Source organism: Cucurbita pepo, chromosome 5, assembly GCF_057944985.1.
Source record: "Cucurbita pepo subsp. pepo isolate OVF chromosome 5, ASM5794498v1, whole genome shotgun sequence".
Taxonomy (NCBI): domain Eukaryota; kingdom Viridiplantae; phylum Streptophyta; class Magnoliopsida; order Cucurbitales; family Cucurbitaceae; genus Cucurbita; species Cucurbita pepo.
The window spans coordinates 3,336,121-3,359,782 of NC_141802.1; the positions used below are offsets into that span (position 1 = coordinate 3,336,121).

The 23,662-nt window shown below is 36.9% G+C and overlaps 5 protein-coding genes across 10 annotated transcripts; all 5 read right to left on the reverse strand.

Moving 5' to 3' along the window:
• Positions 1–844: 844 nt before the first annotated feature.
• Positions 845–4,173, reverse strand: LOC111796261 (chloroplastic import inner membrane translocase subunit HP30-2). The gene is made up of 6 exons (XM_023679023.2): positions 3,730–4,173; positions 3,460–3,575; positions 1,603–1,729; positions 1,328–1,476; positions 1,175–1,237; positions 845–1,091 (listed from the first exon to the last, which is right to left on the reverse strand). The coding sequence occupies exons 1-6, from the start codon at positions 4,009–4,011 to the stop codon at positions 1,067–1,069; spliced, it is 762 nt and encodes a 253-aa protein (XP_023534791.1). The 5' UTR covers positions 4,012–4,173; the 3' UTR covers positions 845–1,066.
• Positions 4,174–5,103: 930 nt separating this feature from the next.
• LOC111794759 (nascent polypeptide-associated complex subunit alpha-like protein 2) lies at positions 5,104–6,819 on the reverse strand. Its single transcript, XM_023676895.2, has 4 exons — positions 6,655–6,819; positions 6,487–6,580; positions 5,761–5,885; positions 5,104–5,672 (listed from the first exon to the last, which is right to left on the reverse strand). Exons 1-4 carry the CDS (start codon positions 6,745–6,747, stop codon positions 5,316–5,318), a joined length of 669 nt encoding a protein of 222 aa, XP_023532663.1. The 5' UTR covers positions 6,748–6,819; the 3' UTR covers positions 5,104–5,315.
• Positions 6,820–8,046: 1,227 nt separating this feature from the next.
• Positions 8,047–8,963, reverse strand: LOC111795337 (Late embryogenesis abundant (LEA) hydroxyproline-rich glycoprotein family). Its single transcript, XM_023677692.2, has one exon. The coding sequence runs from the start codon at positions 8,843–8,845 to the stop codon at positions 8,210–8,212; it is 636 nt and encodes a 211-aa protein (XP_023533460.2). The 5' UTR covers positions 8,846–8,963; the 3' UTR covers positions 8,047–8,209.
• Positions 8,964–11,519: 2,556 nt separating this feature from the next.
• Positions 11,520–15,983, reverse strand: LOC111795336 (two-component response regulator-like APRR5). Its single transcript, XM_087123776.1, has 8 exons — positions 15,610–15,983; positions 15,013–15,174; positions 14,780–14,910; positions 14,545–14,682; positions 13,979–14,138; positions 13,540–13,876; positions 12,059–12,839; positions 11,520–11,984 (listed from the first exon to the last, which is right to left on the reverse strand). Exons 1-8 carry the CDS (start codon positions 15,824–15,826, stop codon positions 11,859–11,861), a joined length of 2,052 nt encoding a protein of 683 aa, XP_086979902.1. The 5' UTR covers positions 15,827–15,983; the 3' UTR covers positions 11,520–11,858.
• Positions 15,984–17,785: 1,802 nt separating this feature from the next.
• LOC111795368 (serine/arginine-rich splicing factor SR34A) lies at positions 17,786–22,550 on the reverse strand. 6 transcript variants are annotated; one of them, XM_087123777.1, is made up of 14 exons: positions 22,338–22,550; positions 21,014–21,276; positions 20,744–20,872; positions 20,404–20,481; positions 20,243–20,317; positions 20,044–20,161; positions 19,873–19,919; positions 19,729–19,786; positions 19,519–19,568; positions 19,383–19,439; positions 19,109–19,224; positions 18,960–19,031; positions 18,819–18,855; positions 17,786–18,050 (listed from the first exon to the last, which is right to left on the reverse strand). In XM_087123777.1, exons 3-14 carry the CDS (start codon positions 20,828–20,830, stop codon positions 18,030–18,032), a joined length of 816 nt encoding a protein of 271 aa, XP_086979903.1. In that variant the 5' UTR covers positions 20,831–20,872; positions 21,014–21,276; positions 22,338–22,550; the 3' UTR covers positions 17,786–18,029. The 6 variants fall into 6 exon arrangements, with proteins under 6 accessions (XP_086979903.1, XP_086979905.1, XP_023533516.2 ...); XM_087123779.1 differs by having other exon boundaries at positions 20,404–20,469; positions 22,338–22,549; XM_023677748.2 differs by lacking the exon at positions 21,014–21,276.
• Between the last annotated feature and the right edge of the window lie 1,112 nt (positions 22,551–23,662).

Consider the following 23,662-nt stretch of genomic DNA (forward strand, 5'->3'; position numbering starts at 1 on the left):
GCAAATGGGTTAAAATGAGTATTAATTGTATAAATATTACATTTGGAAAGTAATTCACTTTCAAAATTGTTAACAAAAATAGTTCTGATAAATCTTTAAATCGATAGTTCATCCATGAACGATGATTTGAATTTTTTTTTTTTTTTTTTTTGTCATTCTTTTTCTTCGTTTTTTGGTCTTCATTTTTTGGGTCGATAAGTCTCAACCGTGGCGTGGACGAAAAGAAAACTAATGAAAAATGGAAGCAAAATGGACGAAAAAATAGAGCCAAACAAACACGTCCACTTGGTTTAGCACCACAAAAACTCTGTGTAATAATTAGAAAATTTATTATATAATTTGGATTCGTTCACATATATCTTGCAAAAGAAGAAAGAAGAAAGCGAGGAAAAAGATATAGTACCGCAACTTAGAGCGGAGAGATGATTGGATCTTTGCACTTGTTAGAAGTGAAACTATTAATTGGGTCGAGAACCCATCTAAAGTAAAACTTTAAAGACCGAGAAACGAATCCAAAGGTTAGTCGAACTCAATAGTGCCAACCACCACAAGCATTAACCAAAGATGAGACCCTTGAGACTAACCAAAGACTAAAAAACAAATCCAGAGATTAATCGAACTTGATAGTGTCAACCACCACGAGTCTTGACCAAAGATGAGTCCCAACCAACAGAAGTTCAAATGACTGACCTCTTGACCCCTTGAAGGTCGGCCAATATGACAAATCTCATACAGGTCGGTCGATCGTCGAAGTTATGGTGGTTTAGCACCACACCCACATTCACCTCTCTCTTTGTCTTATAGGCACAACGTGATTTTTAACAATACAAATTTTTAGTCAATATGCCAACCAAACCAAGTTGTTCCATCATTCATTCATAAACAAAGCCATGGTTCAGTCATCCACAACAATCAAATCAAAAGGTGCATTTGGTGCAAATTCAAACGACAAAAAAGTCCTATTTATCAAACATATTCTTCCTATTCAAGATGAACTAACCACTTCCCTACCTCCTCAAGTTCACCTACGAAGAGTTCTTGGGACAAGCTGCTCACTAAACCCGCTTCATCTCTCTCGTAGCTCGGCGTTCCTGAAATCAAAAGTTAACCATAAACAAGACGACATAGAACAATGGAAGCAACAAGAACTTTACGTATAGAGCTCGATTAAAACCTCTGAATGTGATCAAGAATCAAAAGCCTCGGTCCCGGGGGGATCTTAACGTCTCTAAGCGCACTGGCACACGTCAAAGCAGAAGGGTATACATACTTAGCCAATGCATTGATTATAACCATAAGTATGAAAACATGAATTCAATATACATGCCTATCAGTGAGCAGAGGCAATGTGCTATCAGTCAATAAGCCTTTCTTGAAATTCTTCTCATAGCTAGCAAGGCCAAGGTTACTCAACATGCTTCGGGTTTTAGCGTAGAACACGTCTTCCGCAGGTGGCTTAGAATACTTTTCGCCTAACTGAAAAACACCATTAATTCTTAAACAAGTTCCAAATTTTGGTATAAGAACAAAGGAACAGCCGAGGACGTGCTTGAAATGCTTGAAATTTATCAGAATAATAGAACAGTTGTTATTGATGCATACCTTGAAAAGTCCACCTTGAACGAGCGAGAAAAAAAGACCCGAGGTGACGGCGTTTGCCACCTGATTCGGGCCTCCCATTCCGCTCACCAATGAAAACATGGCCCCAGATCCAAAAGCAGCCACCATACTGTAATAGCAAGTAAAATCGTATCGGCCGAGTTCAGGAAACAAACAAGCAGTCTAAATAGAGCTAAGAGGTTACTATATGCAACATGGAAACAAGCTAAAATTAGTTGGCTACAAGAACTATGCCCTTCTGATATTTATTATAGGCTACTAATAGGAGGCAAGAAACTAGCTATACAAAAAATGGCTCCAATTCCGTGTGATGAAACCGAATGGGTAACTATAAAGATCCTTCGAGACTGACGCCCAAACAGAGGCGTTAAGCTTCAGTTATGACCGAACCTACTCCCAGCACCTCTCCGCGTCCCTAAACACTGTTGTTTATTTCAAATCACAGACCCCAAAAGGTAACAAGGAAGTCAGCCTAGCACAAGGGGATAGTCTTTACTCTTAAAAGCGGGAAGTACCATAACCATGTCATAGGGAAATGTCGGGGCCATCAAGTGTGGAATCTGGATTTCGAATCTTGATCTGAATCTTGGACATGGGTCATTATAAATGGTATCAAAGCAATACCTCTCTCGGTAAGATGTGGTTTTGGGACGAACCAAGGCGAAAGCTGGTAGGCATGTGACACTTGAGTAAAAGAGGGGTACATAAATGAACTGAAACCAAATCCGAATGAGAGGAATGAACATTACTACCTGTACCAACAAGGTGCACTTTCCTTTTTTTGTAGCTCTATCATAGGAACTCTATGGTTAAGTGTGTTTTGCTGGGAGAAATTCTATGTTGAGTGCATGTTAGTGAGGATAAAGGATGTTGGAAGGACTCATGTTGGTCTGTAGGGACCACTCTTAGAAGCGAGAATTAACATGACCACGTCGCAGGGGATGCAAGGGAATGTCGAAGCTATCAAGTGCCCAAATTCCAAATCCTGGGCATAGGTCGTTACACCAATAATCCCAAACAACACGATCCAAGCCTTCAAACACACTATTAAGATTTTAAAAACCCTTGAGATCCAAGGGTCTAGAAACCATAATCAACTCACCAAATGAACCTCTCCCTCCTTATCAACCCATTCTCAAATGAAATCTCTCATCAACCTCCCAACGAATCTTTAACGCAAAGAAAATGAGTTGAAATCTACTAGCCCCAATCCACCCCATTCGGAGCTAGCGTCCTTGCTGGCACACCGCCTCGTGTCCACCCCCTTTCTCGTCCAATGTCTAGCTCTAATATCACTTATAACAGCCCAAGCTCAACGCTAGTAGATATTGTTCTCTTTGGGCTTTCCCTTTTGGGTTTCCCCTCAAGGTTTTTAAAACGCATTTGCTAGGGAGAGGTTTCCACACCCTTAAAAAAATGTTTCGTTCTCCTCCCCAACCGATGTGGGATCTCACAATCCACCCCCTTCAGGATCCAGAGTCTTCGTTGGCACTCGTTCTCTTCTCAAATCGATGTGAGACCCCCCCAATCCACCCCCTTCGGGGCCCAGTGTCCTTGCTAACATACCTCCTCGTGTCAACCCCTTTGGGGCTTAGCCTCCTCACGGGTACATCGCCCGGTTGGCTCTAATACGTAACAGCCCAAGCTCACCGCTAGAGATATTGTTCTCTTTGGGCTTTCCTTTCTGAGCTTCCCCACAAGTTTTTATAATGCATATGCTAAAAAGAGGTTTCCACACCATTACAAAGAATGTTTCGTTCTCCTCCCCAATCGATGTATGATCTCACGGAAAATAATCAACAAGGAAAAGGAAACGGCCGAGCCTTCGTAAAACCTTACCTTGACTGAACATCCTCCTTGCCTCTCAATCTCTTCATAACAGAAGATATGCCTGCATTAACACCGGTCATCACGGCGAAGTTGCGAGCTTGCACCAAGGGACCTCCAGCAAGAGCCTACAATTCATAAGAAAACTACAAGAATCAGCTCCCCCAAATTCCACTTTTGTTCATAAAACTACAGAATTTCAACAAATAAGACAGTTTTCACATTTCAATCAGGAAAAAAATTATAAAATCAAACAACGAATAGGGGGAACCAAAATAGGACCTGAGCCTGCTTGAAAGAGGCCATGGCTTGAGGGTTGAGGCCGGCTTGAGGAGTGGGCAGAGACGAAGAAACGTCGTTGGTGAGAACGCCCATAAAGCCACCAATAGCAGCGCCCTGTGCAGCGCTGGTGGCGGTGACAACAGCGGCCTCAACGGGGAGAGACTGCTTGGCCAACCATGTTCTGAACCCATTTTCAAGTTCCTTGAAACGAGCCTGAACCTGCTCCAATGGGTTCTGTGGAGGGCTCAATTTAACAACCACTCCCTGCTTCCCCTGCTCCATCAATGATAAGCCAATTGGAGCCTTAATTTCTTCTCCGTTGCCTCCTCTATCGTCCGGCGACAGTTCAGTTTCGCAGAAAATTGAGGCTTCGAGCCGGATCCAGAGAGCGGTGGATGGATAACAAATATGTATTACTTTTGTTCTTATTCAGCTTTAGAATTAGAATCCCAAGCCTGCCCTAATTTAATATTATATATTTATACATGTATATATACATACATATGTGCATATATGTGTATATGTATGTATATGTATTATGTGATATATTCACACAAAAGGTCAAAAAGGTTATTTTTTGTTCGAGAAGAAGTAAGAAATTTACCTTCTCAATATTATATATATACATACGTATACACATACATACATACATATATATACATACATTTATATGTATGTATGTATATATATACATATATACATATACATATATATCTATATACATTACGTACATACATACACAAACGTCAAAAAAAAAAAAAAAAAAAAAAAAAAAAAAAAAAAAAAAATTGTCCCAAAACTATCAAGTGACAACTTAGTCCAATTTTAAGTAACAACTTAGTCCAATATATATATATATATATTTTTAATATATTAAAATTTTCAAATATAACGTTTATGATATAACTTTTTTTCGGAAAGTTCAATAATATTATTTGTCTTCTAGAAAAAAAAACCTCATCAAAACCATTGTGAAACATATAAAAATAATGTTTTATTTCACATATTTTGTGTGAGTTTAGTTTTCAAATGGTTATCAAATGAATATTAGAGGTAAAGTTTTCATATGCTTATAAAGAATAACTCTTTTTGTAAAGAATGTTTTGTGTAGAATCTCACAATTCACTCCTTTAGAGACCCAATGTCTCGTTAGCCGTTCGCACACCACTCGATGTCTAGCTCTGATACCTCTCGAAACAGCTCAAGTCCACCGTGGAGCTCAAGTCCACCGTTATTTGCCAACCGTTTTTTGGAATTAAATTGAGGTAGCTTTGTTCAATAATTTTTGCTATACCAAAGATGAAGACCTCTGTTATCCAACTCAAAAGCATCTACAGAGGCATACCCCTCTCCATAAAAGAACAATAAGAAAGAAAAAAAAAATGATCCAATTGGTCTAAAAACGAAAACAAGTCAACATGAAGCAGTCTCAATGAATGGAATTTGAAGAATTAAATCAAAAGGCAACAAAAAAAAAAACGTACAAAAACTTGAACTCATAGTCCAACTAGAAAGGTAGCAAGAAAATTAAGAACTCATGAATCACCAAAGCAAAGGAAGAGAGCGGATTGGAGAGACTACTCAACTCAAGTTGTGAGCTCCATTATGGCACTGACAATGTCCCCGTCGTGAGTCTTGAGGGCCTTGACGGCCTTGGTTCTGGACACCCCAGCCTGTGTCATTACCAAATCAATGTCCCTGTCCTCCACCCCAGATTCATCGATCTCTTCCTCTTCCTCTTCAACCAATGCTCCAGCTGCACTACTGCCAGAAATCTCTGACTTTCCTCCCATCACCTGTCCCATGTCTGGCATCTTGAATTGCTGGGCAGCTTGTGTCTGCAACTGAGAACTCAAATCCTCTATCTTTGCCTCTCCAAATATCACATACGTCTCAGAGTTTGGACTTTTGAACACATCGGGTTTTGATATGAAAAACAATATCTGAATGTGAAAGCCATGGAAATTAGTTTGTAACGCAGAAACAAATGGACCAACACATGGGGTGATGGAGATTCAAGCTTAAGCTTACGTTCTTGGTTCTTTTAATGGTGACTCTGCTAACACCAGTAACTGGTTTCATACCCAGCTTCAGCATCGCCTTGCGACTCTTCTTTTCACTCCTGCTCTGCTTTGAACTCTCATTTGAACCTCCGTCTAATACAAACAAACAAACAAACAAAATTGATTCAACCTCCCAGAAATTACATTCCATTATCTGGAACCTGAAATCTGAAACTAGCAGTCCAAAACAACAAACTCTACACAACTTGGACTTGGATGATCCATAAGTACTAACACCATCGTAATCGTCAAGGAAGGTTGAAGCAGAGATTACGAACGTAGTTACTAGCAGAAATAGTATCCATGTCAAGTCTCTATTCAAACTATAAATGGTATCATGTAAATGTTATAGACAATGTCCAATTATAAAACAGAAATTTGGCACCAAAGAGACGAGGTTACAATGCTTATAATAAAAATCAAAACAATCTACATCTCAGTTAATCACAGAAACCTAATTTAACATCAAAAAATTCAGGGTTCAAAATCGTTTTGTAGCAGAAAATATGAAGAGGCAGAAAGAATTTGAAAATTAGGCTCCATCCATTCATCTATCTGCATTGCTTTTTCTCAGACAAAAATTTGAAAAACGGCAGAATTGCATTGTATTTCATAACTAATTTCATAATCCAGGGAATCAGACTCGGGGAAAAAGAACGTAAGAAAGATAAAAGACGAGAAGAAAGTAACTCACCAAGAGCCCCGTTCTCCTTTCCGTCGTCATCATCCTCGTCGTCATCGTCGTCATCGTCATCCTCAACGTCTTCAACAACCGGTTTGTCATCGAACTGCAAAAATGCATTTAGAAAAACACGAACCGAGTAAGAGAAAAAACAGAATCCAAGGATAAGAATTGGAGAACCTGAAGCTTCTTCTCTAATTCGGCTGCAGACGACGAGATTTGGACGGCCTCCTTCTCAGGCTCGGTGGAGTCGGCGACGGGAGCAGACGGCATTGTTCTTAATGAATAGATAAGTTGAAAAGGCGGAAATAGGAAATGGCATGAGAAACAAATAGAGACTGCGAGGAGAAGAAGCTCCGGTAATCGTATAAATAGCGTTACCTATAATCGCCTTTCAGGGTTCCAAATCTCTATTCAATATTGGGCTAATTCTGAGCCCACCTCTTTTCAGCCCATTTATGGCCCATTTTCAGCCCATTTATGGCCCATTTTCATTAAATATTTCAAATATATATATATATATATATAAGAGATGTGAGAGCTTGAGTCCAAACCCACGGCTAATAAATATTATCTTTTTTGAGCTTTTCTTCGAAATTTTAAAATACGTCTGTACCGAGAGGTTTCCACACTCTTGTAATGTTTCGTTTTCCTCTCCAACCAACGTGAGATCTCACCAATATATAATTCTTTGTTTAGTTTAGATTGAACCGAGTTGAAAACGTGCTAATCCGATAATCGAGTCGAATTTTTTTTAATTTTTAAAAAATTAACTCAACCGAACCCAAAAAAACTCCTAATCGAATTAAACTTGGTTTAATTTGGTAACATTGTTTCAAAATTGTAATAATAAAGAGATCTAAAACAATATTTTCAATTAAATTTTTGCTTCCTATTTGGTTGAATTAAAAATGTGAAAATTATAAAATATAAAAGAAAAATAATAGAATAAAAAAAAAATTCCACTAAATCTATTAGGAAGAATCTTAAATTAATAATTTATTTAAAATATTTTGTTAAATAAGTTTTCCAAAAAAGCTTCTATTTTTTTAACATTATTTCAAAAAAATTAATTATATTATATTATATATATATATATTTAACTAAAAGTTTTGTAACAATTGTCATTTAAATCATATAAAATTTTATATAACTATCTTATAATAAATTAGATATTAAATATTATCTTAGTATTAAATTGTAAATGTATTTATTTTTTAGGTATAGGTAATGGAAATATAAAATAATTTTCTATTATAGCTAATTTAAAATCAAATATTAGTCAATTTATTCACCATAAATTTCTCCAACCTTTTTGAAATTTGAAAAAAAGCTGTCTTACTTTCTCAAATCCATGGTACCCACCAACCCATTAGCTTTTCTCAAACATAGAAACCGAGTACTTGCTCGGTCGGTCCGCTCGGTTATCCTAAATCAAGTCGATGAAAGAATCAAGCTCTTCGATCTTCAAAATTAGATCCAAGAAAACATTCCGTTTAAGATTACTTGTATCCCAGCTCGCTTAACTATATACTTTCCGTTTAAGATTACTCGTGGACAAGCATGCCTAACTATGAAATAGTAGAATTTAGTGTATTAGTGCTCATATAATCGACTGATTACAAATATATTTCAATTTCTAAGTAATATACAGAGCAAGCTATTGGTAACAAAGTCCATAACATAGCATAAAAGCAATGCAATTAGGGGAAGAACAAGGAGGGATATGATGAACTCAAAGCGTTGTGGAGCAGCGAGTGGGTTGGCTCAAAGTGAGGGGCGCCGTCGGGAGCGTAGGCCCAAAAGGCATCACCGCAACACAATCCACATTAAATCGGTAGCGCCCGGAAACCCAACTCCCCAGCTTCCATCGCAGCCGCCCCATGGCTTTGATTTTGAGCACGAACCGCCCAGCGCTTTGATCACGCCCTACTTCATACCCAAACGACGGCGCCACCGGCACGCTGCTGCCGGCCAAGAAAGCTGTCAACAAATTGCTTTCTTCTTGCCCCTGGTAGAAGCCAGGGAGGGAGGTGCCCATGGTTATCTGTTGCCCTTTGTAAGCAGCGTATACTTGGAGCTGGTCGTAGAAGATACCCATTTTTTTATTTGGGTTTTTGGATGAGAGGGTGAGCTGAATGGAGGAGTTGAGGAGGTGAAGGTCTATGAGGTTGAGCTGGTAGACATCCGCCTGGCGCAGGGCGAACTCTGGCTTGGATGGGCGGAGGATGAGCCAGAGGAGGAGGATGAGCAGAGAAATTGTGGATAAGGTTGCTGATGCTGCGAGGAACAGCTTCTTGTAGCGCTTGTCGAGCTTCAATTGTTGCTTATTGGCGCAGTGTTTGGGGGATTTCACGTCTTCTCGAGACATTTAATTAGCAGGGAAGAACAGAGGGAAGGGATATTCAATGGGATTTGGGTGTCCTGAGAGGTGAAGAGGTAAGTAAATAAAGGAGGAGGGATGGTGTGGGGTAGCCACACAAACAAAAAGAGTAGCAATAATTAACGAAGAGACTTTTGGACATCTTGCTTTTGACTGCCTACTTCAGCTAGTGGGCGTTGGGGTGGCTGGCACGCATGCCCATACACACACACAGCCACACCCAAACTCACACATGTAAACCTTCGCCAACCTAACTTTTTACTTCAATAATTACGTATCAAATGTGTGGATAGAATGTCTCGTGATCATGGTAAAGATCGTATAGATATTGATAGCAGTGTGAGATCCTACATGAATTAGAGAGAGGAACGAGTGTCAGCAAGGACGTTAGGGCTCGAAGGGAGTGGATTGTGAGATCTCATATCAGTTGGAGAGGAGAACGAAACATTGTTTATAAGGGTGTGGAAACCTCCCCATAGCAAACACGTTTAAAAACTTTGAAGGGAAGCTCGAAAAGGGAAAACTCAAAGAGGATAATATCTGTTAACGGTGGGTTTGAGTTGTGACAAGTAGAAGTTAAGGAAATGGGCAACGTATACCTCGACTCAGATAAGATCGAGTTCAATAGATTGTTTGTCTCATGTGCTTTGTTCGTAGCTCCTCAGCTCGGTTTTTCTTAGAGGCCTTATTCGAGTTAGTGGGTCCAATATAGCTTTAAATTTCACCTATAAGAAGAACAAAACACAAGCCAATTAAAAGACCATCATCAAGATAGATCTTTCTTGGGAGAAGCTAATTACTTTAAAAAGCTTTGTAGTAGTTTTATGTTAGAAGCAAGGCAAAAAGTAATGTGAGTACAAAATCTTGGGGCCACTGTCCTCAATCATGTACAAAAGTAATTGAACAAAGATGATGTGAAACTATCGGTTAGCTTTAGAAAAGATAATTAATTTACTTGGTGAATTTATTGTTGAAAGAGGTTTAGATGCTTTCTACATAATGGTACAACGGGAAAAAAACGCCAATACATCCATCATTTGTGGGCTCGTGCTCGTTTTTATTGGGAATGCATGGTTTATGGGCAATAAAGCTACCAGACACGTAGGGTAGCCTCTACTTATCAGTACAATAAAAAGTAAAGTATGAGAATTTGAACCTCTGATTCTAAACAAAGAGATACCTCTCAGGTGTCATGTAACTATGCTCGGATCGGCCCGAACTTAATTGCAAAGGGCAAATATTGACAAATTGGTGAATTATTAAAGCAAAAGGGTAACTTTTTTAGATCTTTATTTTGCATGAAGAAATGGGGATAGTCTCATTCTCATATGAGTGGTTGCTTTTGAGGGAAGGAAACGGAGTTTAAGAATTTGAACATATTAGTTGGAGAGATTTTAGATCAAAACGAAGAGGTCGAGTTAGTGCATTGGTTGTGGTTGTCGCTATAGCGATCAATTATCTCAATTTGGCTACCTCTTTCCCCTTTTCCTCATTCAATAGTATAGAACTATCAATCAGGATGAACATTTTCTCTTATGTTAAGAAAACGAAGTTTCAAAATTCGAACATAAAGATTGAACAAACTTCATATCGATACGACGAAGCCAAGTCAATGGCGGTCGGTGAACCTGATCACAATCCCGAAACGGTTCTAGGGCTTGATTGAAAAAAGTGGGTAAGTTTAGTGGAGAATATTTCAGGGTTGATGTAGAAATTTTGTGGACCATAGCCATGGCAAAGACTTCAAATTTTGGGGTTAACTTTATTGTAACTTTTGAGCTTTTTCTCTTCATGTGTTTCCACAAGTTATCATTGAGAGCTTTGAGGCCTTCAATCAAAACCAACCCCCAAGCAACTAAACCCCACCATTAGAATTAGTGGATTCAACTTTACTTTTTTATATACTAAGGAAAATAAAAATCTTTGAGTTTAGAACACAAAATGTGCATAACTTTGTGATGAGAAGGAAACAAAAGGGGCAGAAAATTGAAGGATTGGGCTAAAGAAAGGCATGTGGGAAAGGGGAGGATTGAAAGGAATGAGTCCAACAGCCATTTGGTGGCATCACATCATGCCCATAGCCGCAGGATGTTGAAAGCAAATTTTGACCTTATCAATGGCTACCAAATCAATGTGTTATTATATTTCTAAGCCAAGCCATAGGGTTTTAAGTCAATTTTTATTATAAATATAATTTCTTGTTTTTAGTTTTGATATTTTTCAATGAATAATGTTCGATGTTCTTTGTATAGATGAAATCATTGTTCATAGAGAAAAAACGGATAAGTGGTTCGTTGGCTCAGCTGCCCTATTATGTATCTTAACTCTTAAGTTAAAATTTCGTTCTATTATATTGTAGGGTTACATTATCTTCGTTTTTGTATCTTTAAAATGCTTGTTTTAGTCCTTGACTTCGACTTTTCGTAAGCGGGCTCGGATTTTTTCTAGCTATTCAATGGTCCCCTGGGGAGTTCTTTTGAAAATTTTGAATCAGGATGAGATATGCTTTGATCTGTCATTAAATTTCTAATCTTATGTTGAGCATGCTTTCAAGCTTAGCAGCGAATGGTTTAGCATTTTAAGACGAAAACCAGTTACTTATGAAGCTTGTCTATGGATAATGTGTTTCTATAAGACATAAATCATCAAGCACAGGCCTTGGTGGTCTAGGGAATGCTTCAGTTCTGTTATTTGACTGCTAAGGTCTCAATATAATTGAATTACATCAGCAAACTCAGTTCAACTCCATGAAGAAGTATGTCCTAACAGACCAAAAAGAAGAAAAAAAACACTCCTATACACAAGTTGGAATGAACATATGATTCTACGTGTTAAATATAAAGAATGTTCCTCATGAGATCTCTAAAACTAACACAGCTCTAATGCAAAAGATGCTTCCTGTACTTACCATAGCCATGACTTGTTTTTTTATCAGTTTCTATTAGTATTAAGGCAGTAATCAGGCAGAATTAAGGTTTATTCAAGGAGTTTAGACCGAGTCCTAACCGTTGGATGTATTGGCGTTGCTTTCTGCAGGCAATGGATCATCAGTGTATACTCTACGGACAAACTGACCCTTCACTCTAGGACGCTGTTCTGCCAGCTTTTTCCTGCTCTCATAACGCACCTGAACATGAAATTCCTCCCATAAGAAAACAGCACGGTGAAAAACTAAATAAAGAAGCGAGATAAACTGCCTACCTTTTTATCATAACATCGATCTTTTCGCTTCAGTCGGAACTTTGTTAGAGCTGCTTCTCTTTGACTGCTCCGGTGAGGATCTCCTCCTTGATAAGACAAAGCTTCTTCATTTTTGCTCTCGGATGTAACCCTTGCAGCAATGCCAACCCGGTCGACATTGTTGTTGCTTCCACATGTGCTAGGATATCCCACGCTTCGAACATGACTTGTGTTACCACCACATAGACTACTGTTTGCACTGTGATCAGTGGTAGGTGATATATGGCCTTGATTTTCTGCATACTCCAACTTCTTCCCTGAGTTCTCTAACTTTCGGCTTCCTGGATCACTTGTGTTGGGATGCTGGTTCAGAAACTGCTCCAAATTATGATTCTCAAGGTTTAGGGGATAAACTGTCTGTTTTGCCAAGATGGGTTCGGGATGAGTGACTAAAGTTGAGCATGGAGACGATGACGCACCCCCTTGTGTGCACAAGTTGGGAGAAAGTAAAGAGCCATGGCCCGAGCATTGACTACTAGACATCAAATCTTTCACTGTAACTTGATGAGGGGTTTCTGTCTCTGAAGTACTTGATTTTGCAACTTCAGAGAGAGCAGATAGACTTGTCATCAGGGGCATAGAAGTATTACTGTTTTGCAGACTTAGCGTAGTATTAATGGTATCAGAGGTAGGAGTAGCAGCAATACTTCCAATATGCTCGGGATTGCTTCGAAATTCTTTTTGTTCATCACAGATACTGCTTGATTTTGCTGGAAGTGTTTGCAATGGCCTGGAAGTGTATCTGCAGGATCACACCACAACTCAGCAAATAGGAAGAAAATAAACATCGTAGTGCTGATAATGAGACACCAAAAGCTGATCTCACAATACCCTCTTCTCCCGTAACTAAACTAATTAAGCCATTCAACTCTTCGCCATCGAAACAAAGGAGCTGAGATTCAAGGTATTGTAGTACATTCCCTAATTCTTGCATAAGGATAGACCCCATACACCTGGAATGTTACAGACTTGCATCAAGTCCTCAAAAGCTCGATCGCCCAGCCCTCACCCACTACCTAGCAAAAACTTGATTGATTAAAGATTTGACGTGCAAAACTTAATATACGCCCCTGTATTTCTGGAACAAATTATACAAACACATGAGAGAAGGGTAACAAAAGAAAGCTTCTCAAACCAAAATGAGAACTCGATCAGTTGCTATCAATCCCAAGGGATAATTATGCGAGCAGTAACCTTTTCCAAAGAGTAAAACGAGGGATAGGATAAGATGAATAGGCTTTAGCCTTTTATCCACTTGAAGGGATGAATTTCTAATTTCAAAGGATTTGTATTTCTCGGTAAGTATTTACTAGGAAAACATTCACTTCCGAGTGATAATGGCTAGAGTTCAGATTGATGCATTAGTCTCCTAATGAGAATACATAGCCACAAGCAGAGACACAAATGAATGGCTAAGGATCAGAACCAAAGAGAAATGGCACCTTGTAAAAGCTGAAGCACTGGAATGTTTGAGGGTAGCTCGTCCTTCTGCAGCACGGTCCTCAAAATCATTGGGTTGACATCTTCTTAGGGAAAGATCCAAATGAAGAGCAGAGCCGAAATTGTTTGTGGCAGCAACAGTGGAAGGAGATCTTCTTTGGTAGTCATCGGGATAATTGATACAGGCATGATTCAACGCAGTTGCATCTCTAGATGGGTTGGCAAGCAAATCCTCTGCTTCACTAGCAATATAAGGACTTCTCCCATCATTGGTCGGCTCAAGACCCATGCTTAGTGAAATTGGTAAATCATCATTGGCATAGCAACTCATTGCCAATCCTAATACAATAGGAACACTTACAAAAGTTAGATTCTGCAAAAAGGAAAAAGGACCATATCCAAATGTCACTATAGTAACAGAAAAAAACAAATATGGTGTACCTCCAGATTCATTTTCATGTATAGCCAATCTCTGACTCAAATTGATGTGACCCCCATCTTTCTGTAGCTTGAAGTCATTTGAAGAGGCTTTTTCCTGCCTCGGCTGTGAACTTTCCTGCATCTTACTACCAGCCTCAAAATCTACCTTTGTAGAAGAGCTCTGCAAGGAGCACTAAAACATTAGTATTTGGCTAGAATTATAATTGAAATATTCCTTATAATCATGGTTAGATTCATAAGAACAAATAAGTACATCAATTATTAAGTTAAAATCTTTGAAGTATCCATGTACTTTCACGCAGATTTAACCATTAACAAGAATTCAGGGTTACCCATTTCGAAAGGAAGACAAAGAACATTGTAGTACATTCAAGGACCAACATCTCACTTTAAATAGTTTTTAAAACAGTGCGAATCAGAATAGTTCTGGTATTGCATGTGATAACATTAATATCAGAATAGTTCTGGTATTGCATACATAAGATTGTGGCAACAAAATTCAGTACCCATATTGCATTTTGCTGAAAGTCCTACATTTGATCCATCATTAGTAAATCCATTCTAACCTGAGTATCACTCCCTTTCTCAGTGTTGTTATCATTCCTCTCAACTCCAGCAACATAATCAGTGGAGTGGTTGCTTGCAGTCTCATTTTCTGAAGTGACTTCAACCTTTTCTTGAATGTCAGTTCTTACATTGGATGACTGAAACAAACGTTGGTCGATGCAGTTTAGATTTCTGTAATTCATAGTTGACACCAAAATATGAAATAAAATAGTCAGAGAATCAGGAATAGCATACTGCTTGTCTTCTCCAAACATGTTGCCACAGATGACTCAGTTCATTTCTCCTTAAGGGCTTAACAAGATAGTCTGCTGCACCTTTCATCATGCATTTATAAACGGTGCTGATAGAATCTTCAGATGACATCACTGCATGAAGTGAAATGGCTACTGATTAGAACTAGTTTTTGCATAACAAAAAGCAAATTTCAGATATGCACATCTTATCCATCGGTCTTTTCAGGAACATACTTATAACAGGAATATTTTTGCAAGTCTCGTGCCCCATGATCAGAGTTAGCAGAGAAAATCCAGACATTGATGGTAATTCAACTTCCGCCAATATAAGATCTACATTACGGGGCCTTGCTTTAAGAATCTCCCACGCTTTCATGCCATCAGGAACAGCAGCAACTGTTTCAACCAGAAAAACCAAAATATTCTTCAGTTAAGAAGAAATTGGCATAAATCGGTAAATTTTTGCACATCAATTTTGAAGCTGGTGCGTTGAATTACATGTTAACGCCATTTTGTGTCAAGTAACAGAAACAAGACATTATTTCAGCAAGAACAAAGATTACAGATTCTAAATAAACAAGGAGGTTGAAAAAGTTAGAGTCAGAGGACAGCAAGCAGAGAGACAAAACAAAAGCAGAAGAAAGACGGATTTGGAGTACAGTAACAGAGTCATTCTAACAATACCACAAAATTTGGCTGTGCAGAGTCAATCAAGAGGAATAGGTGCGTGTGTAGGTAAAAGAAACGAACAAAATGGAAGAAAAAAAAGGCAGAATCGAAAAATTAAGAGAGGAAATCGAGAGATTATGGAGAAGAAGAAAGAAATTAAACCTCGGTAGCAGGACTTGCGGAGAAGAGCAGTGATAATCTGTCTGGTGGAATCGTCCGCTTCAACGAGCAAGACCCTGAGCATGACCTTGGGCAAAAGGCACTCCCACTTGATCCCAATCCCAAGTCCATTTGAACTGCTTTCTCTATTGTTCTCGATCTCGGCCGTCGCATAACCAAAATCCACATCCTCAGAAGTCGCCACCACGGCCTCAGCCATTTCACAGTCGTCGGAGGCGGCGGCGTGATCAGAAACGAAGGAGCAGGAGCAGAAAAAGAGGGAGAAATTAACTGAGAAGGAAGAAGAAGAAGAAGAAGAAGAAGAAGAAGAAGAAAAGGGGCGCTGGAAATCTCATCCGTTTGGTTCCTCTCGTACAAAGAAACGCAGGGAAAAAATATCTGAACAAATATCAGCGGCAAATTGAGTGGGGATCCAACGGTGGAGAGGAGGATTTGGGATTTAACCGCCAGAAATCGGACGGCTGAGATAGAATTGAATGGGGCCCACTGATCACTCGGACAGAGACAAAAGTCCAATTGGTTATGTTTTTGTGGCGGAGATTTGTTAGGCGGATTTTTTTTTTCTTTTTGAGTGGGGACCACGTAAGAGGATGGCCCACGTGGAAGATATTTAGGTTGCAGGATGACGTGTCGAGAAGTGATTGGAGGGGGAGAAATCGACGCTTGCAGTGATCGAAACGTGGCATGTGGAGAATCAAATATGGGGTTGGCCTTGAATTTCGGTTTCAAATAAATTAGGTTTTGGGATTCGAATCACTTGCCATCCATTCCTGACTCCAAATTTCCACCTCTATTTAAATTTAAATTTAAATTAAATTAAGGAACTTTAAATATATATTTTTTTTTTTTCATTTTAAAAAATTTAATCAATATCCTTAAAGTTTTTTTTTTAAAAAAAAACTCCAAAATACACCTTTAAATTTTTAAAAATACTTTGAAAAAGGTAAAAAAAAATGTTAATGCTCCTTTTAAATTTTCATAGGCATTTTTTAACAGTTACAAATATTTTTAACATTTTAAAAGAGTTTAAGGATATTGATGAAATTAAGTTCAAGAATATTTTTTTTTTAGACATTATTAAAAGTTAAATGGTAATTTTTAAATAAAATATTAACAATTTTCATGTAAAATTAAGGGTGATAGTGTTTTTTAGTTTTTTCTTAAGCTTATGAATATGTTTGAAACTTTTGGAAGTTTGTTAATTTTACTTTGAAATAATTACTTTTAAATCTTAAAACAGTTTAAAACGAACACTCAAAAATCACTTTTTAAATCTCGGGTTTGAGTTAGAGATTTTTAACTTTGTTATAGTTTATAGATATTTAGTAATTTTATTTTATTTTATTGTTAATTATCAATATAAACAATTGGTTTTATTTACTACTACTAATTTTAAGTAACATCAATATCAATTAATTTTAATTTTTAATTTTTGAATTAATTGTGTTAATTAATATTTGAATTAATCAATTGTATGTTAAATGAGCCGAACTGAGATTAGGTTATGGGCTAGACCAGTAACAGTTCCATAACTTTGTTTAAATATTTTGAACCAAATTTAATTGCTTTTTAACTAATTTAGAGATATTTCTAATCAATATTATTTAAATTGCTTTAAAGGTTATATAGCAGAAACAGTCCATACACGTGTCAACATATGATAGGTCCATGCAAAAAATTTGGCACTTAACAAAAAAAAAATTATTTTATTTAAAAGATCAAATCGATAAATTTAAAAAAGAATTTTATCTCACAATTAATGGATGAATTGTAAATCCAAAATAAAAAATGAGAATGAATTAACGAGGGCTTTTCAAACAATTGTATGTAACAATAAATTTAAATAAATTTCTAAATAGAGAACATTCATGTATGAATTAAAACCCTAATCATTTAATATGATATCAATTTTGTAATCATTGTAAATTTCTATAACGACCCAGATCCACCGCTAGCAGATATTATCCTCTTTGAACTTTTCCTTTCGGGTTTCCCCTCAAGGTTTTAAAACACGTCTGCTATGGGAAGGTTTCCACACCCTTATAATTGGTGGTTTGTTCTCCTCCCCAACCAATATGGTACGTCACAATTTCACTACTTATTTAAAATTCCATTATGGATAAAGAAATTATAAAAGAAAAAAAAATTCCAAAAGCAGTGAGCAAGAAACTTAAGACATGCAAATACCTTAAGATGTCTCCAAACAAAATGATGGTAGGTAAGGTCAAATACATGAGAAGGATTTGAAAGATATCCATACAACTCAAGCCATATTCTTCAGATAACTCAACTCCTCATAACCAGTCAAGCATATAATAGGTCCTAAACTAACATGAAATCCAACAGAATGTTGCATTCGTCGATATTATAACAACCGTTCCTATCATTATAGCTTCGTATTGTCATCCACTACCTTCTCGTGCCTGAAAAAGAGATTTCAGCTTCTGTTAGTGCAGTAGTATGGCCCTAATCTAATCAAATCATCGTTTTAGTTTAGTACTTAGTACAAAGACAGATTCTACTAATCAGTTGAACTATACTTTAAGTTGACTCGACTCATGGTACCAATTTAATTCTTACTTTCATTATGGTTCCTATTCTTAAATTTAAAAAAGCTTTACAAGGATTCTTTAAGTTGAGTTTGAGGCATTGTTTTGAAATCAGGAAAGAGACTAGGGCTGATCTCATTCCACAGCATAATGAACCACAAATACTTACACCCACGTATGTCCATTACTTTCACTAAATTCAAACTATCTAGTGAGCTTTAATCTAAGGATCGAAATAACGGCAAAGTTTTTGGTAACTTGGGTGTCCAAAAAACTGAAGTGTACCATGACATTATCACATTTAGTTATCTAGAACCATCACGAGAAGCTCGAACTAGAGTGACATACCCATGGTTCATAATATCAAGGCTAATATTGAGATTCATTCGGAACAAAACGCCATCATGGGTTCTACCTTTCCCATTGGCAACTACCCCTGCCACCAATAATAACAAAACTAACAATGACCTACACCATAAAACAAACATGCTCATTCTACACCTTCATCCAAAGGTTGTTCTTTCTTAATACCACTACCCATTGACGCATATCATTCAATCAGATAGCTCTATATACCATGAGTATAAATAGATTAATATGAAGTCTACAGCTTTTGAAGCATTAAAACTGGACGTTGCATACCTCACGTGGTGATCCAGATCTTGATTTTGAACGTCGTCTGCATATTTAGCAGAAAATGTATGTCAAACATTATTTCTTAATTTCTTGAGAAAATCCAAACTCCGGAAAAAACACACACACACACACAGAGGCCACAGGTACCTTGAAGATTTAACAGGGGATAGAGATCTTGATCTTGAAACTGATCTAGAAACAGATTGTTCGGCTGATTTGCTGCATGGTACAAGAAAACATTATAAAGAATAATGAGGCCATGAGAGTGAAAACAGTAAAACAGAAAAAGCTGGTACCTCCTATTTCGCCTCGCACTTCGGCTTCGGCTTCGGCTTCGGCTCCGGCTCCTACTACGGCTTCTGCTTCTGTTTCTGCTCCGACCCCTAGTGGGACTGCCTTCGTACTTTTTCACCTGCAACCAAATGTAATCCACAAACACAAGTGACATAAAAAACCAAATCCAGTTTCTTAAAATGCTCACTGAAAGACGCTAGGCTGTAAATGAAAACAGCACAACAGTAGGCTAATTGAAAATAATTAACTATGGCAAGAGAAAAAATGTTAGGGTACCCGAATGTATGCTCTTGCCCAAGGATTTTTGAATTCTGTATCGTCAAGTTTTCGAATCTAAATAACAAAAACACATTAGTAGTCAAATTGAAATAATACAGGACTTCTGATGAAACATGCTTACAGAAAAACTTACAGCATACTTCATGTCGTCATAGTTTGTATAATCAACAGTCCCAAATGTCCCTGGACACATTTACTTCAAATAGTAAATATTTATCTAATTATCAAATCAATGCGAAGAAATTTCAGGTTCTGAAGTTAGTTGAAACTTGTAAAGAGAGAAAAAAAAAAACAAAAAAAACAATAGCAGTTATTATTACAATATCAAAGATAAGGATTAAACCTTCGCTGTCATGGGAAACTTCAGCAAAACACACATCACCAGCCTTGCGCATATGATCCTGAAAGCATTACACCAGTAAAGACAACAACATGGTCCAATAAAAGAAACACTTCATCTTTCATTAAACAATAAAGACTCTAGCACCTTCAAATCCTGCCAAGAAGCAGAAGATGGGAGTCCCCGTACAATAACTGTGAGGGAAATTAAACATTCATTAGACCATTGAAATTAATATGAATCTAATGAAATATTACACGTGGGAAATTGTCGGTATCATGCTTCCTTAAAAGGCAGCATTCATATATACCCCCACACCTCGATATTCTGATCGTTTTGAAACACCAAAACGTCCTCCACCACCACCACCACTGCCACCATAATTGCTACGATGATCACTTGATGAAGGGCCTCTACCACCATGTGCAAGCTCAACCTATTAAAGAACTGAAAATATAAAAAAACTAAAAAAAAAGTAGGACCAGGAAGTAAAGCAAAAGGAAGACTTAGTTGATACCCTTAGGCGGCAACCATCAAAATTATATCCATCACGACCTCGAATTGCATCTTCTGCATCCCTAACATTCTCAAACTAACAACAGAAAGCACATAATATCATGAAAATAGTTTGACAAATGCAGCTAAAAGAAGATACAAACTAAAGATCAAAAGCAATACCTCCACAAAACAATAACATGGAGGGCGCGGCGGAATCTTCAATTCAATATCCAAAATTCGACCATACTGCCAAAGGAACTATCAATCATGTAGCCTCCATATCACAAAAATTAAACCTTAGATATGCATGAGCCACAAAATACATCTAATTGATTTTCTTTCTGAACCAAAAATCAAAATAGGATTGAGTGACCGTAAATCACCATTGTAATGTACATCCCACTAATAAAAATAAAATAATTAAGAATAGTATTCAAAATTAAAAATATGAAAAGAGAAAATAACAATTTTCTCATAGACACCGTGATAAAAAAAAAATGCTAAGATTAAAAATATATACCTTGTAGAACAAATCTTCAATTTCATTCTCTCTTATGTCTGAGGGCAAGTTTCCAACATATATCGTGCGGGAAAAACGACTACTCATCTTCAAGGAAACAAATTAGTCCGAGTGTTTGAAATATTATTCCTGCACATGTTATGTCATAACATCATACATCTATTAAATGAATCATCAAAAGGATAGAACAACCATCTTCTACCACAATTGCCATCTGTATCAACAACTTTACTCTTAAAATAAGGTAGAACCAAAAACAACAAAGCAAACCAAGAGAGCAATCCTCCATGTGAGCCGTGCTCCACAATTCCATTGCTCATTCGCTCCAAGATGCTCCAAAGGTATTATAATATTGAAATAAATTTTGTATCTCCTCATCCTCTCCAGAATTTTAGCAGTGCATAGCTTTTCTGAGAGTGATCAAGCATCTCCATTTTAAAAAAAATACCCATAACTCCACAAGGATTCTCCCATTCCCTTTCTATATCCCTATGTATGATTGCAATGCTCATATTTGTCCAAGCGCTTGTCATCTATCATAAAGAAAGCATGTGTGTCATGAGATGAGGCAAGAGTGACATACATTGATTAATTTTACCTTACTCGTCTCTCTTAACATCATTGAGAAAACAACCCTGAAAATATATGCAGGATGTCCTCTGTGGATTAACTTTAGATGATCAGTGAAATCCTCAATTATGTTGCATCCGATTCCAAAGAGGAATGGTGCAAAAGTTTACTGCCTTTCTTATCAACATATTTAAGAACGTGGTCATATAAAACATTAGTGTTAATACTCTTGGTGCAACATCATTATCTAAGGTCGTCAGTGGGAGAACTCCACATAAAAAACAAAATAGAAATACCATAATGTTATATCAATTAACAAAATGGAAACAGAATTTAACAAGCCGGGTCCCTTTTACTTCACGTAAATAAATCCCAACTAACAGGACATAAATTGAAGAAAATTGTAACACCAATTCAGTACAGGGAATGCACAGAAGTGATATTAAGAACAGAAAAATTCAGACTTCCGTGCCAATTTATTAATATTGGGTGGTAACAAAACGTTGGTTAATACTGTTATTGATAAGTGTATTCAATCTTGAATCAACATATCTACAGAAATAAGAGGAACGAATTTAAAACGCAATAAAGGTGCTAACACAGTAGACTATTTTCTCAGTTCCAAAGGTCTAAGTAAAGCCATCTAGATTAAAGTTCACCAACCACTACAGTGTTGTATTAATAACAACAACAGCCCAATGGAAGTAAACTAGGAGGAACGCAGAAATCAAATTTCAACCACCGAATCAGCTGCTTCAGTGTGTGAAATAATTCAGCACGAGGTGTCGTCCATTTAACACGCCGAGAGAACGCAAACATAAATTCAACAAAACTTATCCACTAATGCCGCACCCTAGTCCAGATGAAGAACACAAAAAGAGAAAAAAGCAAATCCAAGATTGCGAACGTTCTACCCACCAAGATTGGACAAGTTTGACTAATCATATTCCTCCACAGCACGCATATGAGCATCGTTTGATTATACGGTAATTAAAAGCAGTAACGACTAACGAAAACAACATACCAAAGACTGGGAAACTGACGAACTAGACTGCACCAAAACCTGGAACCGCGGCTCAGCAAGGACTCAAAGAAGAACTGGCGCTTGGCTTCCGTGCTGGAGATCCTCCTGCAGCGACCGGAATTGATGACGAAGGGTTTAGGGTTAGGTCGTGGCAGAGGATAACATGCCACAGCCACAGGCGCGAGACTGAAGGAGGTAATTTCCAAATACGCGATTATCTTATAAATAGTTATCAGTTAAAATATATAATGTTATTACATCATTAAATTAAAATAATATATAAGTAATATACTAAAACTTTCAATAATTTTATTAATATCCTTAAATATTTTTACAAAAATATTATGAGATTTTTCAATACATAATTTATCTTTTTTTCAAAAAAAAAAATATGTATTTAAAAAGTAGATAAATAATTTTTGTATATACTTTTAAAAAATTAATTCTAATTTTTTTTTTTAATAATTTTATTAATATCCTTAAATATTTTTTAAAAAATATTTATGAGATTTTTCTATTTTTTAAAAATATTTATGAGATTTTTCAATAGATAATTTATCTTTTTTTAAAAAAAAATTATGTATTTAAAAAGTAGATAAATAATTTTTGTATATACTTTTAAAAAAATTAATTCTAATTTTTTTTAATACTTTTAAAAAATTAATAATTTATATGTATTAAAAAGTTATGAACTCTAATAAAAATTAGTATTAATGAATATTTTAAAATTGTAAAGACCTCTTAAAGTTATATCCTCGTAAAAAAACCGAAATGGCTTTTGTCCATCTGAATCATCTCGTACTGGGTTGATAGTTGAGGCCGTTAGATTCATGATGACACAGTCATCAAACATCATCTCAAAGAATCAAACCGAAATGGCTTTTCTCCATCTGAATCATCTCGTACTGGGTTGATAGGCCGTTAGATTCATGATGACACAGTCATCAAACATCATCTCAAAGAATCAAACCGAAATGGCTTTTGTCCATCTGAATCATCTCGTACTAGGTTGATAGTTGAGGCCGTTAGATTCATGATGACACAGTCATCAAACATCATCTCAAAGAGCTTACTTGGACTCAGTAAACACAAATATGCAAATGCAAATTGTTAGCTTAAAACCTAAATGGACTATATGGACTCGGTAAACACAAATATGCAAATGCAAATTGTTAACTTAAAACCTGAATGGACTATATTAGAAAGAACCGAAATGGGTCCAAGATGCTCCATTGATGTGAGCTTCTCGGGGATTCTTGAACACAAAATTACTCAAATTTATTAATACTAGTCCGTAATTTCAATTATGATTTAGGCTAGCTTAA

Bases quoted from the DNA above. Each gene is read 5' to 3' on its own strand.
- LOC111794759 (XM_023676895.2), bottom strand. From the start codon at position 6,747: ATGCCGTCTGCTCCCGTCGCCGACTCCACCGAGCCTGAGAAGGAGGCC. The intron at 5,886-6,486 runs GTGAGTTACTTT...TGTTTGTATTAG, and splicing joins AAAGGAGAACGGGGCTCTTG to ACGGAGGTTCAAATGAGAGT. The intron at 5,673-5,760 runs GTAAGCTTAAGC...TTTCACATTCAG, and splicing joins CCATTAAAAGAACCAAGAAC to ATATTGTTTTTCATATCAAA.
- LOC111796261 (XM_023679023.2), bottom strand. From the start codon at position 4,011: ATGGAGCAGGGGAAGCAGGGAGTGGTTGTTAAATTGAGCCCTCCACAG. The intron at 3,576-3,729 runs GTCCTATTTTGG...TATGAATTGTAG, and splicing joins CCTCTTTCAAGCAGGCTCAG to GCTCTTGCTGGAGGTCCCTT. The intron at 1,730-3,459 runs GTAAGGTTTTAC...TTGCTATTACAG, and splicing joins AAGGAGGATGTTCAGTCAAG to TATGGTGGCTGCTTTTGGAT.
- LOC111795337 (XM_023677692.2), bottom strand. From the start codon at position 8,845: ATGTCTCGAGAAGACGTGAAATCCCCCAAACACTGCGCCAATAAGCAA.
- LOC111795336 (XM_087123776.1), bottom strand. From the start codon at position 15,826: ATGGCTGAGGCCGTGGTGGCGACTTCTGAGGATGTGGATTTTGGTTAT. The intron at 14,139-14,544 runs GTTAGAATGGAT...TGCTCCTTGCAG, and splicing joins AGAAAGGGAGTGATACTCAG to AGCTCTTCTACAAAGGTAGA. The intron at 12,840-13,539 runs GTGCCATTTCTC...GTGATCCTGCAG, and splicing joins AGTGCTTCAGCTTTTACAAG to ATACACTTCCAGGCCATTGC.
- LOC111795368 (XM_023677748.2), bottom strand. From the start codon at position 20,830: ATGAGTAGTCGTTTTTCCCGCACGATATATGTTGGAAACTTGCCCTCA. The intron at 19,920-20,043 runs GTGTGGGGGTAT...TTTCCCTCACAG, and splicing joins AAAACGATCAGAATATCGAG to TTATTGTACGGGGACTCCCA. The intron at 19,225-19,382 runs GTACCCTAACAT...ATTTGGTTGCAG, and splicing joins GGGCAAGAGCATACATTCGG to GTGAAAAAGTACGAAGGCAG.